The 17500-nt window shown below is 41.0% G+C and overlaps 1 protein-coding gene across 1 annotated transcript in view; it reads left to right on the top strand.

The window, feature by feature from the left end:
* LOC147017245 (uncharacterized) overlaps window positions 1-17500 on the top strand; it is a 101412-nt gene that overhangs the window by 7217 nt on the left and 76695 nt on the right. Inside the window, exons 6-9 of the mRNA XM_085846700.1 lie at window positions 5502-5537; window positions 6833-6856; window positions 6954-7007; window positions 8499-8552. Of these exons, the coding sequence (XP_085702826.1) occupies window positions 5502-5537; window positions 6833-6856; window positions 6954-7007; window positions 8499-8552 (168 nt within the window). The remainder of the gene's footprint in view (window positions 1-5501; window positions 5538-6832; window positions 6857-6953; window positions 7008-8498; window positions 8553-17500) is intronic.

Below are 17500 nucleotides of genomic sequence, written 5' to 3'. Positions count from 1 at the left end.
AAAACAGTATTTGGAGAACAAGGTTACAGCTGGTGTGCACCAAGTGCTGGAATGGTTAGTCTCGGCTCTGGGGGGGAGTTAGTGTCCATTACTCTTCTACGGCGTTGCCTTGGATTTTCTTGTTCTATATACTAAGACCTTCAAGAAAAGTCTGGGTAACACTTCCAGACCAAGTACGTTTTCTCTACAGCCCCGGCCAAACATTTACGGTTACGCCTGTAGTTTTCGAAATTGACGATATCGGAGTTCTTTGGAAAATATCATTATCCGGCACACACAAGTGGTTTATTTTGCTCTGGCTTGATATTTGGAGTGCAATTAACTAATTTCTATTGCAAGTTGTTACCCTAAATGCATTACAATAACAAGAAGTTGCTCTATTTTAGCCCTTCTTCACAATTTTGTCACCAGAGAGATTATGACAGATGATATTCGCGAGGACACGATGAACTGCATCTCAAAGAGAAAGGCGAAATATATCATGTTTAGGCAAGAGCGATTTATCGACAAAACTACCAGACTGAGTGCAGTAATCCATCGTTCTAATCCCAAATCCATGAAAACGATCCGTAGTAAGCCACAGAAGACTATCAAAAAGACAATCAAGGAGCTCAACATAGCTGACAAAAACATCGAGATCGCCCATGACCGTGGACTCACTACAGAAACTTTACTACTTTACGATGTTGTACCCTCCCCACTTCTTTTTGACAAGGAGGGACTGATGACCAAGCCTGATAAAAGCCAACTTCTCAAAGAATTGGAGACTTCCCTAAAACCTGACGACTACGGATACAAGCATCAGAGAAACTCAAACTTCATTATAGACGTTATGGCTAATGTTCGCAAAGTTCGATTAACCAGACTGGCAACTTTCCAAGAATTCATTATGGCCTTTTCAACATTTACAGATATATACCATGAGTTTGGGCGATGTGACTATGTTTTCGATATGTACTCTGAAGACGGCTCAGTTAAGGTCAGTGAGAGAATTCGGCGTACTGACACTGCACCAATCGAGCTCAGCTGCGTCGAGCCAGGCACACCTCTGCCAAAAGAAATGGCAACCCTTTGGCCTTCAAATGGTAACAAGATTCAACTAGAAAAGCTGATCTATTCTAATGTTCGTGAAAATGCGTCTCGAGTTGTTCGACATTACCCCACTGTGGTCGGCCAAGTGACGAGAGAGGACGAGGACTGGCATTGCATCAAGGTTCATGAGGGCACAGAGGCTGTTTTAGATCATCTCCAGTCAACATTTGAGGAAGCTGATCTTCACATCCCTATCCATATTCTTGATGCTCTGGACTCCGGATACAGCGTGTGTGTTGTGGTCTCCAATGACACCGACATCGTTGTTGCTCTGTTGTATCACATGCAAGTGTTTCTGTAACACAACCTGGAGGAGTTATGGGTTCGAGCTGGTCTGGGGGATACAACTCGATATGTGCCACTTCATACACTTTTCCAGAACCTGAGACAACAGTTATGTGCAGGATGTGACATCCTTACAGGATGTGACATCACCAGCAAAGTTGGTACCAAGAAGGCTGCACTAAAACCGGATCCCGAGAGATTCCTCAAGCATTTCGCCACATCCCCATTCCTATCGGCTGCTGTAACTCCCAATGCTGAACGATATCTGGTGAAAGTGCTGAGAAGAGGAAGCGACGCTGACGATTTCATCACCCTTAGAGCAGAGATCTTTCACTGCAGCAAAAACATCTCTCTGTACAACCTACCACCGACTAGCCAGGGCCTACATCCTCACATTCAGTGTGGGTTTTATGCCACTTATACCATCATGCACACCCTGGAGAACCATCTGGATCATGAAACAGTCTCTGAAGCCTGAAGATTATGGATATGTGTATGATCAGGGTCATCTCATGCCTGCAAGTTCTTGGAAAAATCTCGATTTCCGCTGTTCTGTCTCCTGTACTTGCCAAAAGTGCGCCAAATCAACATGTCCATGCCGGATGTCTGGGGTTAAGTGTGGGAAGTTCTGTCGCTGTAAGAAAACCTCACCAAATGCCTGCAAAAATCCCATTGTTTAAGGTAGGCTAATTTGCAGCATAAAAGCACTGCTTAAGATTGTCGAGAATTATAATTCCCATTTATATGAAGAAATTAGTCTACCATTTATGGCTATACAATTTTAGTAACCACCGGGTACTATTCGTTATCACTCAGTAAAATTCATTTGTTGAAATTGCTGAAAATTGAAATTCCCCATTTTGTTTGAAATGGAATTATTCGGTAAATTATGGTTATTACCTGTTTATCACTACTCCTTTTATCAAATTGTAATTTGTAGTACTGATTAGGCGATGATAGAAATGTCTTCCTTTCTTGCTCTCTTGTGAGAACTATGCTCGCATATGATACCAAGTTTTGTCATCACATTGACTTACATCTAATCATCAGAGTTCAATATATGTATATGTAGTACTTTGCTTGTCTTAAGCAGTTTTTGTAGAATATTATATTGTATGATTCTACAACTGCTCATTTCACGGGATATTTAAGTTTCGTCCTTTGTTGCTCTCTCGTTTGAACTATGATCGCATACGATAACAATTCTTGTTATTACATTGTTTTACATTTAAGCATCATTGTTAAATATATGATACATGTACTATATGTAGTACTTTGCTTGTTTTAAACAACTTTTTAGAATATTGTATGATTCTACAACGGCCCATTTCACGGGATATTTAAGTTTCGTCCTTTGTTGCTCTCTCGTGAGAACTATGCTTGCATATGATAACAATTCTTGTTATTACATTGTCTTACATTTAAGCATCAGTGTTCAAATATGATACATGTACTATATGTCGTACTTTGCTTGTTTTAAACAACTTTTTAGAATATTGTATGATTCTACAACGGCCCATTTCACGGGATATTTAAGTTTCGTCCTTTGATGCTCTCTCATGAGAACTATGCTCGCATATGATAGTAATTCTTGTTATTACATTGTCTTACATTTAAGCATCAGTGTTCAATATATGATATATGTAGTACTTTGCTTGGTTTAAACAACTGTTTTAGAATATTGAATGATTCTACAACTGCAGATTTCTCGGTATATTTAAATAATGATGGTAACTCCTGCAATTTCGAGTATGTTTCATATTGGAAGTGACATTCATGAACGTTTTGAATAAATTGTGTCATTTATAAACATCTTAATGTTTTTCTCAATGTATAATACCAGCAAGCTATCGCATATACGCCTACAATCAGATCAGAGCTAAACCAGTCATTGTAATTTATTGAAAGAGATGAATATCATCAACCAGCTTAATCCACAAACATTAGGGGGTAATGTAGTGTGTTTAAAGCTACTACTCATACGAAACTAACAGTTATAGATGAATTCCTCATGTTTGTATTCCTAAATTCCTTTAGAAAGTGATTGCAAACAACCTTGCAAGGTTGTTATAATATTTATTGGTGGCATTTGAGGGCGATATCTGGTAATAGTACCCCGGTATAATATGGTATGGTTGAAACCGGAAGTGATTTCATAAACAATTATCTAAAATATGGCAATTTCTGGATATTTTGTGCATTTAGTGTAACAAATCGCAATAGAAATTAGTTAAATGCACTCCAAAAATCAAACCAGAGCAAAACTAGAGGGGGAGCACTCGGTAGAGTGCAAAACCTCCACCGCCAATATTGCTTGGTCACTCAAGTGAACCTGATATCCTATTCATTCAATTTGACATCAACAGTGCTCACAGAGTTATAGTTTGCAACTTTCCCTTTTACTTTTAACTTTTACATACTCAATTCATTCGTCATAACTAGATTCCTTGAGTCAGAAATTGATTTTACGTGGGTATATCCACCTGAAGTTCCAAAAATCAGCCGCAATTATAATTTTGGCATGTTTTTTGTTGGAAATCACTTATAACATGTAGAAATGCAAAAAAAAAAAAAAATCGAAATTTTGTTGAAAAAAAAAGGTGCAAAATTTTTTTTCTCTAACAATTTTTTTTGGGGGAGGGGAGGTTGGAAATCACTTAAAACATGTAGAAATGCAAAAAAAAAAAAATCAAATATTTTTTCAAAATGGCCGCCATAGCGGGCATATTGAATTTTGGACCAAGTCCAAAATCTAATGGCATGATCCTTGGACCATACCGAATCCCCCCACCAAGTTTCGTCGAAATCCGTAATACTGTTCACAAACAAACAAACAGAAAGGGGTGAAAACAGTAACCTCCGATCTTCGATGGTGGAGATTAATAAACCATTTCCGTGTGCGGGATTATGACATTTTCCCAGGAACTCTGATATCGTCAATTTGGAAAACTACGGGCGAAACCGTAAATGTTTGGCCGGGGCTGTAGAGAAAACGTACTTGGTCTGGAAGTGTTACCCAAACTTTTCTTGAAGGTCTTAGTATATAGAACAAGAAAATCCAAGGTAACGCCGTAGAAGAGTGATGGACACGAACTCCCCCCAGCGCCAGGACTAGGTCACCCCAGAGGCTGGACGTAAGTCTCATGAAGACCACATGGGATTATCTGGAAATAGAGAAGACGAAGATGAACACAACTAACGTTACAAAATGGTTAAGGCACTGTGGGATATTGGCACAATATTCCTGTAAGAGTGTTTCAGTTGTATACAGGAAGCATGAGTAAAAGAGTAATCGTACTCAAGTAGGCAAAGGGGGAAACACAAAGTATTGACAGGTGCTAGAAAATGACACTGTTCTTGTTCGTTACTTCAGCAGTTTGTTTAACCCACATTTATAAAGGTTGTTAATTTAGAAAAATAAACACATATGAAAGTTATCAGTGAAAATTTGATGAATTTACCCGAAAGTATGAATATCATTGGAAGAACCCAAACCTTTGCACAGCACTGTACATATCGATACAACATTGTACCAAATGGTTACAGCACAAAACCACCTTTTCAACAAAATATTCAGTTCTTTCTGTGCAAAGATATTTGGTGTTTTAATGACACTGATGTTACAGTTTAGAGAAACAAATAAAATGAAATGTAGGCGCAGTAGAAGACATTTGACCCATCATACCAAGCTGTTAGGGTTAGCGCTATCACTTCTGATAGGCAGTGCCAATTATACAGCTAACCCCCCCAAGCAAGGATTGTTGCCAAAGTACCTGTACACGATTGCTTTCCCTTATCAAAAGATACATCGTGATCATTAGTTTCCACAACAAAAAATACAAATGGGACCTCAGATTTCAAATTCCCCATGCTAGATGGTGTGTTCTGAAATGCAACACTCCCTGCTGGCACTGCACAACAATATAAATTTATACCTCTCATTTATCTCATCAGGGATAAAAACTGAGATGAGATTGCTCAATGACTAGCAACTACTAACCGATGTGATCAAAAAATGGTCTGAATGCACATTTTGTTGTCTGAATTAATTTATTGCACACTGCACTAGATCACAGATACTCACCACCCCCCTCCCCACCTCCGCTCCCTCCTTCCTTACACAGGGCGAAGAAGGACCTTCCGGTCCCATTGGAGAACCAGTGAGACCCTTTTGAAATGTCTGTGCAACTCACATTCCCACAATGTGCTTGTTTGTGTTCATGGTCATCAAACAGCAATAGTGGATTCAAAAATTTATCGATAATTTTGAAACAACATTCGTGCAAAATTGTAAAGCTCTCTAATGAATTAGTTCTGGACCATTTTGTGTGCATGTAAAGAAACATCAACAGATATACACCAACAACTGAGAGAATGACAAAAGAGCAGGAAAATGCAAAAAGTAATTGGACCGAGTTGGGATCGACAAAGAAGGCTCATTGGAATGGCTAAGAAAAGGTTAGCTCAACTGGGACAGAGAAGGAATAATAATAAATGCCCAATATCAAGGACACTACACCAATGGATTTACAAATATGGTGGGATTGAGCCAGATGGACAAGTGTAGGTTCTACAAAACAGAAACAGAAAGTACTAGATACCTGCTTTTGGGATGCAAAAAGCAATTATCAGAACAACTTTATACACATCGGCACAACAAAGTATGCAAGGTGATTCATTGGCATATCTGCAAAAAAATTCAACATCACAGTTCAAGAAAACTCATGGAAACACGAACCAAGGGCGATAATTGAAAATAGGGACGTCATGGTCACGTACGACCTGACGATACCATCGAGCGTGAACACAGAAAACAAAGCCTTGTGACTGGACATTGTTATCAGGAACAAAAAGGAAAAGACAGCATTGCTTATTGAGAGATCAGGACCCAGCGATTTTCACTAAAATAATGTAAAAATCAAGAAAATGACCAAATATCAGGAGCTCAAAAATGAGATCAAGAGATTTTGGAAGATGTAGAGTGTCGAAATTGCACCATTAGTGATAATTGGAGCAACAAGAATAATAAAGAAGAACCTAACTGAGATTTTAAAAAAAATCCCCACGAATATCACCAAAACCGAATTGTAATAGGAGGGAGTCCAGGGTTTGGTGACGATTCTGAAAAGAGCCCTCGGGACAAAACTCTGAGAACAACAAAGTTGAACAGCTCTTTCCATGAATGTGATCCCTTACTGAAGCGGAGGTGGATACTTTGAGTCCTGGGAGGACTTCGTTCCATCTCATTAAACCCGCAAATGGAGATAACAAGCAACGACACACACACACACACACACACACACACACACACACACACACACACACACACACACACACACACACACACACACACACACACACACACACACACACACACACGTAATACTATTTAGTCAAAGCCTTTCAATTACCGGTGCTTGTAATAACTTTCAATTCCACCATCTTTGTTTTTCAGGGAAGGAGTGAGTTTGGTCCTCGAGTAAGTATTTGATTTTCCGTAGTGGATAAACTTCTTGGAATTCCCGTTTAGATTATGTTGCTAAGTCTATATGGTGACTATTCCAATGCCTTTGCAGGGTTTACCAGGACTAACCGGTCATCCAGGAGTGGTTGGAGAAGCAGGACCCCAGGTATTGTAAAACAATACGGACTTCGGTATCTGCTATCTGGGTTTATTATTGCACAGTATTGTGCAGATCATGGTGAAACAATTGTTCATTTACAACAATGGGATAAACCAAATATCCTTCTGATCGGATCCTTGTGATTTAATTATGAATTCAGCCCACTGATTGCATCATCACTGGGTTGATGTCGGAGACAATCTCTTAGTCTTTGCGAATGACAACGTGGAATCTTCAGTGGGTCCACCAGTTCTTCTTCTGTCTATGCAGCACATGGCTGTGGTTACTGGGTTGCATAATTTTATGTGGGTGCAGCTGTGCCCTTGATGCAGTGCCCTCTGTAAGTTAAAACAGGAATTTGGAATTTGTTGATGGCTTTGCTTACTCTACCCTCACATCCATTTCCTTAACAATCATCTTGAAGAAGTTTGATGGAGTACTGTTTTTCCCTTTGGGCTCGTGCCCCTGTCTCACACCTTGCTAAGCTTGATGCTGTTGAAACTAAGACCTTCAAGATTATTATAAGCTCAAACAATGAAGCTGAGTATCTGGGCATATCACTTTCATATTACAGAGCTCTTGGTGGTCTCCCTATCTTCTGCTGTCTCCTTTCTGGTCTTGCACTCTCAGTACTCACTTGCATCTGTGCCTCCCGAGTTTTCTGGTGGGCACATGCAGTTTTCTAGTAATCCTTTTCTTGTTAACCTTTCAAAATCCATAATCACTGCTCACCTCCACTCATTTGTTTCTCTTTTTTCACACCTGGGCATCAACTTGCACATTCTCTTCAATCTCATTCTTCACTTCAGGGATTCAACACTTCCGTTCACCACCATCTCAGGTCATCCCCACTCACAACCATGGTACTTTCTAACCCCTCTCCAAGCTCACCTCTTTCCACATTTTTAATTTTTCCTTCTACATATGTGCTTGAGAGTTTGGGCTTTATCCATCTTGTTCATCCCTTATGTCCTCCTTTTGCCATCATTCTTCCCTACATCCCTTATTTCTCAAAGTCCACCTCTATTTTGTCGCTCAACCCTGCTGTTGGTGCCCCTCCCCTCTTTCTGCTGTTCTTTTTGTTCTGGTACGTCCTGATCTGTTCTGTGTTCCAACTCATCCACAAGCCTTGATAATATATACAAAAAAAAAAGAAAGAAAGACACCATTAGATCTTTTAACATCCTCCAGTTAATGTTAACAGACAGGACATGCCCAGGTTCACATCACTGCAAGGGATGACACGTTGTGATGCAACTCCCTGCTTGGGAAGCACCAATCGAGCAGTTTGTAGTCGGGTCAGGAATCAACCTGAGATTAGACAGCTCAAAGGAAAGTGCTCTGTGCCATCTGTGCAATCCTATCACTCATCCTTCTTATGAAACTATGGAGGTTGTAAATTTGTTTTCTGCATTATTCCACTCGCATATTGGGGATATTGATGTCGAGATGATGTTGTAATGTTTGGCCTTCTGTCTGTCTTTTTTTCTGGTTCAGGGTGAAACTGGTCCACATGGTCTTCCAGGACAACCTGGGCTTCCAGGTCCTCGGGTAAGTAAAATTGTTATTTTTATTTACAAGAAGAAAATCTTTTGTGATACCAGAGCAGGCATTTAAAAGGAAAAAAACGATATCATGGTTTTTGCAAGAAAAACAACCCAAGCACAAAAAAGTATTGCACCTTGGAACCAAAGTACACCCATTGAATCACCAATGGTTTGATAGGGAATGTTGGTAAAGGAGCGATTATTCACACACAATCACAAATTTCACACAAATGGTCAAATTGTTCTGCTATAAGTCAGTAAAGGTCACGCACACTCCTCCTTCCTTTTAGTTGTTGAGGGGGGAGCACATGATCTGTGACCACCAAGTCACCGATTCTTGTTGTTGCACAATTTGGAGCATCTTTTAAGCATATCAGGGTTGCCAAAGTATCCGGGCCAAACTTCCACGTGTATCGGACCTGATATACATCACGGCGCTTTGGGGGTAAACCTAGAGTTATTCGGCACAGAGACAGCAATTCAACACACAAAGAGAGGGAACAAGAGAAGAAAAATAAATCTAGTGCAGGGACAGACAAGGAAACACACAAGTCAAAGGAGGAGAACTGGAAGTTCAAATCAGCAAGATGGAAAACTCTTACCTCTTCTTGTAACATGGGGTTTGGCATGAGGAACTCAGCAGATCTGGGAAGCTGTATGATGAATACCATGTTAAGATTCCATGCAGATAAAGAGCCAGCTTCCCTACACCTATAGCAGAAGGCAAATATTCTTGTAACTTGCAGTGACCTCATATGATTTGGGAGGGTGAAATGACTGTTCCCTTCACTTCATGAATACAGATGGAAAAGTGGTGCCCATACCCATGAATACAACTTTAAGTTCCATCTCACTCTAAAAGGTAGTTGCAAAAAAGAGCTGTTAAGCCCGGGCTCCAAATGCTCCATGACCCATATGATGTTAAAAAATAATTATCAAAATGACACGACACAGTCGCAAAGTCAAGGATGATCCCCAGCGATCATAACTCTCCACTCATCGAATGAAGGTTGTTGGCCAAAAGAGAAAGCCTGAAACATGGCACAGCATCAACACTGGTTGGCTGATTTTTTCACTGTGTAAAATAATGCAATATATTGCTCCGGCGAAGTATAGGATCAGAATACAATTTTTGTTTGACTTGGAGCCTCATTTAATCTCCCTCTCCCTCTCCCTCTCCCTCTAGTGCAGCCTGTGGCTGCTGGTTGCATCATCGGTTGGGACGCGGCTATGCTGCTGATGCAGTGTCCCCCTTACCAGTACACTGGTGCTCATTTTGCCGACCTCGGAAGGATGACAGGCTGAGTCAACCTCCTGGTGTATTTTAACTCAGGACCCTAGGATCCCAAGCCACCAACATAACCACTAAGCCAACACCAGGCTTCTCATTTAAACTGAAGAACTCGTCATTGGAGGCTTCAAGTACAATGTGATGATAATAAATAAATAAAAAATTAAATGCAAAATAATTCTGCTCAACTTGAATAAACTCATCCTTTTAAGAATCACACACATCGTATGTTGGCTGACATAACTGCATTCATCGAGCATTAGGTTTTGATCCAATGCTAACGGCTCATTCATCTTGAATGGTGAACCAAAAACCGACCTGAATTTTTCACTCGAAGTGACATTTTACATCTATACATTACTAAAACTCTAATTTTGTATGTATGTATGTATGTTCCCGAAATACAGCCAAAATGGTACACGATAGCCAAAAAATTTTAGGGCCACCTTACTTACCATTCTGCGGCGGTGTGCAGTATCAAGTTTCGTTCAAATCGGGCAACGAAAAAAATTATTAAAAAATGAATTCCCGATTCAGTCAAGTTCTTTTCGGGATAATTTGATCAATACAAACAACCTCAGTGGTATAGTTCACTGGAGCTATCTCTTATGTAGATATATATATATATATATATATATATATATATATATATATATATATATATATATATATATATACATACAGTTTGCAAAAATTTGCATAAATCCAATATGGCTGCCAAATATCAATATTTTGCCATATATTTACCCTCAGACAACAGGTTTGAGCGGTTTATATTTCTAGAATATTTGAGGGGATCAAAGGCTAAATTTGGGATAGTTTAATATTTTGATTGGATGGGTTTAAATGAAATGATGGATGAATTTAATAAAATCCAATATGGCCACCAAATATTGATATTTTGTGATCAAATTTATGACAGTCACTTCTTTGGCTCATGTTTCATTGCAGGCATATCAATACCCTACTGGAGATGCCCATCGAGGTCATCATTATAGTCATCAGTGAAATCTGGGAGTTGGCACAACTTGTCCCACGGCATTCTCCACAAACAGCACTGCAATGCAGACTATACTTTCTGCATGTGCACCTCTTTGTATCACAGTCTGTTTTAGAGTTACAGCAGATGACATCCAGTAGTTTTGATGGGGCTGCAAGCTGGTCAGTTTGTATTGGCAAACATTGTCCATCCACCATGTGCCATCCCCACTCTTCTGGCTTCATATTGATGCTTCTTCCTTTCCACTCCATCATCTGATAATATACACGGAGGCTGTGATACTTTGCAGCTGCTGAGGTTGACGGTAGAGTTTGAGGTTCTACATGAGATGTGCTCTTGGAAACCTTCTCTCAAAATCGCCTGTATCGTAAAGTGTCCAGTCCTTGTTCTTTGGCACCACCATATAATGACACAAGTGCTTTTTCTCCTGCTGCAATAATGTCCTGTTTTGCCACATGTCCTTCTTGGCTGAACATCTTAGCTTGCTGATGGAACAGGGCAACACTCTTGATCTTCCTTACTGCTAAACCCTTTCCCAATCCAAACAGGTGAGAAGTTGTATCGCAGCCAAAGATTGCATGGATAAATAACACATGGTCACAAACATCAGGACCAAGAAATTCCTTAGACTGCTTTATGCACCATATCGTGGTCTTTTTTGCTGATTGCCTGGGCTCTGGTGCCAGGAACAAGTCATGTGCATCCAGTTCAGCATGATGCAGTAGGAGGATGAGCAAGTCCGTGTCATCCCCTATCAGGACAGTGTCTTTGATTCTAGCAGATGCAACAGCTGATTGGACAATGAGCACAATGAGACAACAACAGCTTTGCATGATCTATATTACACCCAACCCTATCTAGTTTGTCACTAAGATAAACAATAAATCGCTGTTTGTTTGTCACATTTTTCAAGAATTCCTCCTTCTTGGACTGTATAACCATTCCACCAGTGAAGTTTACTGTCATGCCTGAACAAGCCCCTGTCCTTCTCATGTGCGTGGCATCTTTTGTTGTTGGACCATCTTGGTATCCATCAAAGACAATGGTAGCAGCCCCATTTTTATGTATAACATATGTGACATAAAGCTGACTGACACGCTCATATGTGGAACCTCTTGGCCATGGAAGACGATGAAGTAGCGCAGCACCATCGAGAATATACTGGACATTTCCAATTGGTTCTCGTTGCTCCCCTTGCATGGTCTTCCAGAGAACATTGGCAAGGACAGCCTTATTGGCCTGCAGGGGAAGGAAGGAAGATTCAAACAATGCTGGGGGGTAATTACACAGTTCATATTTGAAGAGTGACTGCAGATCTTCACAGCGCTCCCCAATGGTTACCAATCTCTGGAAGATCAAATGTGGATCTACCTTCACAGGTTCTCCTTTGATCTTGACAGTTGATCTTGAATTAAGTGTCACTGCTCGATCACATTTCCAGAAGATCACCATGGATGCTAGAATCTTTTCTCCAACTGTTCTTGATCTTTCAACGTTGACTCCTTCCTGGGCTGTCATGCCATTTGCAATGTTAAACAAGGACGGATTCCGTGCGAATAGATCTCTCTCCCTGAGATAGCTGATAAGATCAAGGGTGTCATTGACATCTCTAGCTTGTCTAGCTTTTGACAGGTCTTTGTGCTGGTCACTGGTTTCAAATGAGATGCCACTGAGCTTCTGCATGGCCTCGTTGATATTTGCACATGCTAGCATGGAAAGGACCCACACCAAACGCTGAGTTTCTGTCATTCCTTGTCCTCTTGTCAGGGTCCATGTGTCTTTATACTTCTCATCAGCACTTGCTCAATTGTGAGATCCGTGGATAGTCCTGCCCAGTACCTATCACTGCGCCTCACCACATGGTATCCTTTCTCAAATTGCTGATGGACATCTGGATGACTTTCTGGCAGATTAAGCATCATTTGCAAGTATACATATGCAGACTTTGCATTTAGCGTGTGTCCGAGATGCATCCAATGAAATTTTCAAGTATTACAAATGCATCCTTGGATCCAAAGATCTCATTATAGAAATTTAAATCACTAAAATACATCATCTGAGAGCAAAGATCTGGCAAGATATTGATATTTGGCAGCCACATTGAATTTATGCAAATGAGATTTTGTTCCAGGGAAGTTTAGAAATATGCTAAATGCATCCTTGTATACAAAATACCCATTCTAGAAGTTGAAATCACTCAAATATGTCATCTGTGAGCAAAGATATGGCACAATATTGATAATTGGCCACCATATTGGATTTATGCAAATGAGACGTATTTCCGCAACAGGGATTTATTAGGACTTTTAGTATGGTGTTCTGGGGACCTCAGAGAAATGCAATGTGCTAAAAAAAAATTCTGTTGCAATTTGTTCCCGATCAAGTGAAAAAATGGGCTTGATTGCCTGGACTAGTAAGGGTTAAAATAATGCTGTATGGCATTAACTCCAAAATGGCCGATGTGTCTCTTGCATCACTCCTCCTTGCAACGCCTCATATATATATATATATATATATATATATATATATATATGTATATATATATATATATATATATATATATATATATATATATATATATATATATATATATATATATATATATATATATATATATATATATATCCCTGTGTCGTAAGAGGTGACCAGGGTTGCGTCAGGAAGGGCATCCGGTGTAAAACATGTGCCAAATCACGATGCGGATCATACGGATGATCCGCTGTGGCGACCCCTAACGGGAGCAGCCGAAAGAAGAAGAAGAAGAAGATATATATATATATATATATATATATATATATATATATATATATATATATATATCACATATATATATATATATATCACATATATATAGATTTGGCACATGTTTTACGCCGGATGCCCTTCCTGACACAACCCTGGTCGCCTCTTACGACACAGGGATAAGGTACACCTATTTTAACCGGGGTATACACCGGCCCAGTATACTGGTACTCATTTCACCGACCTCGGAAGGATGACAGGCTGAGTCAACCCCCTGGTGTATTAATTCAGTGGCCCAACGGGGCTTGAACTCAGGACCTCTTGGATCCCAAGCCGCTGCCCTAACCACTGCGCCAACACCAGGCTCATATATATATATATATATATATATATATATATATATATATATATATATATATATATATATATATATATATATATATATATATATATATATATATATATATATATATATATATATATATATATATATATATATATATACACATGTTCTTCTTTTTCGGCTGCTCCTGCAAGGGGTCACCACAGCGGATCATCCGTATGATCCGCATAGTGATTTGGCACAAGTTTTTACACCAGATGCCCTTCCTGATGCAACCCTGGTCGCCTCTTACAACACAGGGATATGGCACACCTATTCTAACCGGGGCATATACCGGGCCCAGTATATATATATATATATATATATGCCATCTGAAAAGTAATGGGACTGAGCCTGCTGTGTGCTCCACTTAGACAACTTGAATGAATGGGTTGCGTCACAGTCTTTCACAACAATCCAGCAATATACTGTATATGATTGGTGATGGTTGACTACGCTCATTGTGTGATTTTTTTTACATTTCATGCTTTACACATTGTCTCATCTGAGTCTCATCTGAGTCGTGAGCAGAGTCAATCTGAAGTTTCTTGCCAAGCTCGGCAAAATACCTTCCAAATCCTTTGCAATGCTGCAGCAAGTCTACGGGGAAGAAAGGATGTCACGTACATGTGCATTTGGATGGCACAAGAGGTTCAAAGAGGGACGGGAGGAGGTTGAAGACGATCCACGGTCTGGAAGACCCTTAATGAGCAGAATGGCGGACAACATCGAGTGTGTGTAGCAGATGGTGCGTGCAGATCATCGACTCAAGGTGCGGATGATTGCTGAGGAACTTTTCATCCACAAGGACACTGCCTGGAGCATCATCACTGAAAATCTCGAAATGCGCAAGGTGTGCGCAAAGATGGTCCCCAAGCTGTTGTCCGAGGATAAGAAACAGCAAAGAGTCACTATCTGTCAAGACATTATCGAGCGCCTCGAGGACGATCCAGACCTGCTCGGGAGAGTCATTACTGGCGATGAATTGTGGATATTTGAATACGATCCTGGGACCAAACAGCAGAGTCATCAGTGGAAACGTCTGGCATCACAAATACCAAAGAAAGTAAGGATGTCGAAGTCGAAGATCAAGGTGATGCTCATCGCATTTTTTGACATTAAGGGCATCGTCCAATTCGAGTTTCTACCACAGGGTCAAACAATGAATCAATACGTGTGCAATCATTATATATATATATATATATATATATATATATATATATATATATATATATATATATATATATATATTACACACACACACACACACACACACACACACACACACACACACACACACACACACACACACACACACACACACACAAGACTTCCTCACATTTCTTTGTTTTTTGACCTGTACCATCTTCCTTTTCAGAGTTTGGTGGTGTTATAGTGGTATTTGTTCCCTCACACTTTTAGCTCCGTAGCTCAGCTATGCCATTGACAGTGAAGCAGAAGACAAAAGTGGTGGCTCTGTTGTATGACTAAATCATATGTGGACACCCGCAAGAGGTTCTGTTGGGAATACGACCTCTGAACACGTGATGGACACACAAATTGTGAAACACTTTGAGCACAAGGGCATGTTGCACAACCAGAGCAAGGGCAACAGTGGCAGGCCAGCATCAGTAACCAAGAGCCAAGCCAACATCGATGCCGTGCAGGATTCTGCAGTGGACAGTCTCAAGAAGTCCCACCGCCAGCGTTCCCGGGAGTGAGGCATCAAACCAACATCAGTCTGGCATATACTCACTCAGGAACTGAAATTTTTCCCATACATCATTTCTATTAGGCATCAACTGAGTCAAGATGACATGAGAAGGAGACTTGATTTGTGCAATTGGCTCAGTGACAGGATGGAGCGGTACCCAATTGGATCAGCCTGATCTGGTCAGTGATGAAGCCTATTTCCACTTGAACGGTGCCATCAACAACCACAACAACATTTTCAGGGTAGCAGGACCACCTGAGGAGATCACTGAGAGGTACCTGAAAGGGCCTAAGGTCACATGCTTCTGCGCCTTCAATGCCAGATGGGGAAAACTACGGTCTTACTGGTTTGAGAATGACAACTGCAGGACAGTGACGAACAATGGTGAGTTTTACTGGGCTCTGCTCCAAAAGTTCCATAATTATCTCGCCCAAAAGGTCACCCCAAATAAAGCTTAGCATGATCTGGTTGAAACAATATGGTGCACCTCCACATGCAGCTGGTGACACCATCACTGTCCTGCGACAGCTCTTCAGAAACCGCCTCATTGCCCTGGGTCCTGCTCAGGACTGGGCACCCCATAGCCCAGACTAGAACCCTCTGGACTACTGGTTCTGGGGAGCTTCCAAGGGCTCTGTCTACCCCAACTGCCCTGCCACACTGGATGATCTGAAGCAGGAGGTGTCAGCCGACCTCCAGGCAGTGCCACATGAGACCTACAGAAAAGTTTCACAGAACATTGGAGTCAGGATCAATGCCTGTCTGAACTGAGGGGCACACATCAAGAATGTCAATAACAAGGATTTTGCATAAATGCCAATTTCAGACCATGGGCTCTCACAAACTCTAGCAGTGACTTACTGCAATAGCAATCAGTGATATAAAAATACCATGTCATAAGCTTTCAAGAAATGTTTGGTTCACATTCCTGAGTTTTCTATGTCTTTGTAAATAAACATTTAAAGTTGCATCATGCTTTTTTATTTTCAGGTCAGGCCAGGTAAGAACTATGACTTGCTACAGGTATCATGTAAACCTGTATTAACCTGTTCCATGGTCTGGTTGTCGGCAACTAAACCATCTCCCCCACCAGGTTTTCTGGTGAGGAGGGTGTTTGGATATGGACACCCAGCAGGATTAAAAACAAAACCTGTCAAAGGGCGGAGGAGCTCCTCGTGAGCCAACGGCCATCCATATATAGTGCCCAACTGTGTCTGCGGACGTCCTCCTGCAGTTGGGTTACTTCTTATTAGGAGGTTGGTGGCAAGATTTGAACTCTGGCCACCGTAAAACATTCTCGAAGCATAAAAAAATCTGAAAACCCACTCCGTGGGAATAACTCCTGTGCAGCTTCCCTTCGCAGAGCAGCTCACCGGATGACGGGATTGGGGGCAAAGCTTTCGGGACCCCAAATTTTTGATGATAGGAGGGAAACCACGGGGTAACATTCCCAGGTCAGATTGCGGGAGAGTGTGTCGGAGTGGTGCTGAGGTGTCGTCCACGAGACGGCGGTCTCCTTGGGTTAACCTGAGGCATCCCTTCGGGTGGGTGCTTGGAATGTCCTATCCCGAAGAAAGGATGATCACCTGTCTCTGTTATCATTTGAGCCCAAGCGTTTGGACATCGGTATTGCAGGACTTTGAGGTTAGGAGACTGGATTGCGGTGAGATAAAGGCGGGTGGTTACACCAACTATTGGTCAGGTCGCTCTGATGGTTACCATACCCAAGGAGTTGCTGTAGCCATGTCCAATAAGCTGACTCCAATGACAATTGAGGTAACACCGGTCAACGAGCATATTATGAGACTAAGGATTCGTCACTC

Source organism: Eptatretus burgeri, chromosome 11 (assembly GCF_056783735.1).
Source record: "Eptatretus burgeri isolate ZD-2024b chromosome 11, Ebu_testis_v1, whole genome shotgun sequence".
In the NCBI taxonomy this organism is placed as follows: Eukaryota; Metazoa; Chordata; class Myxini; order Myxiniformes; family Myxinidae; genus Eptatretus; species Eptatretus burgeri.
This window is presented reverse-complemented; position numbering and strand designations above follow the sequence as displayed.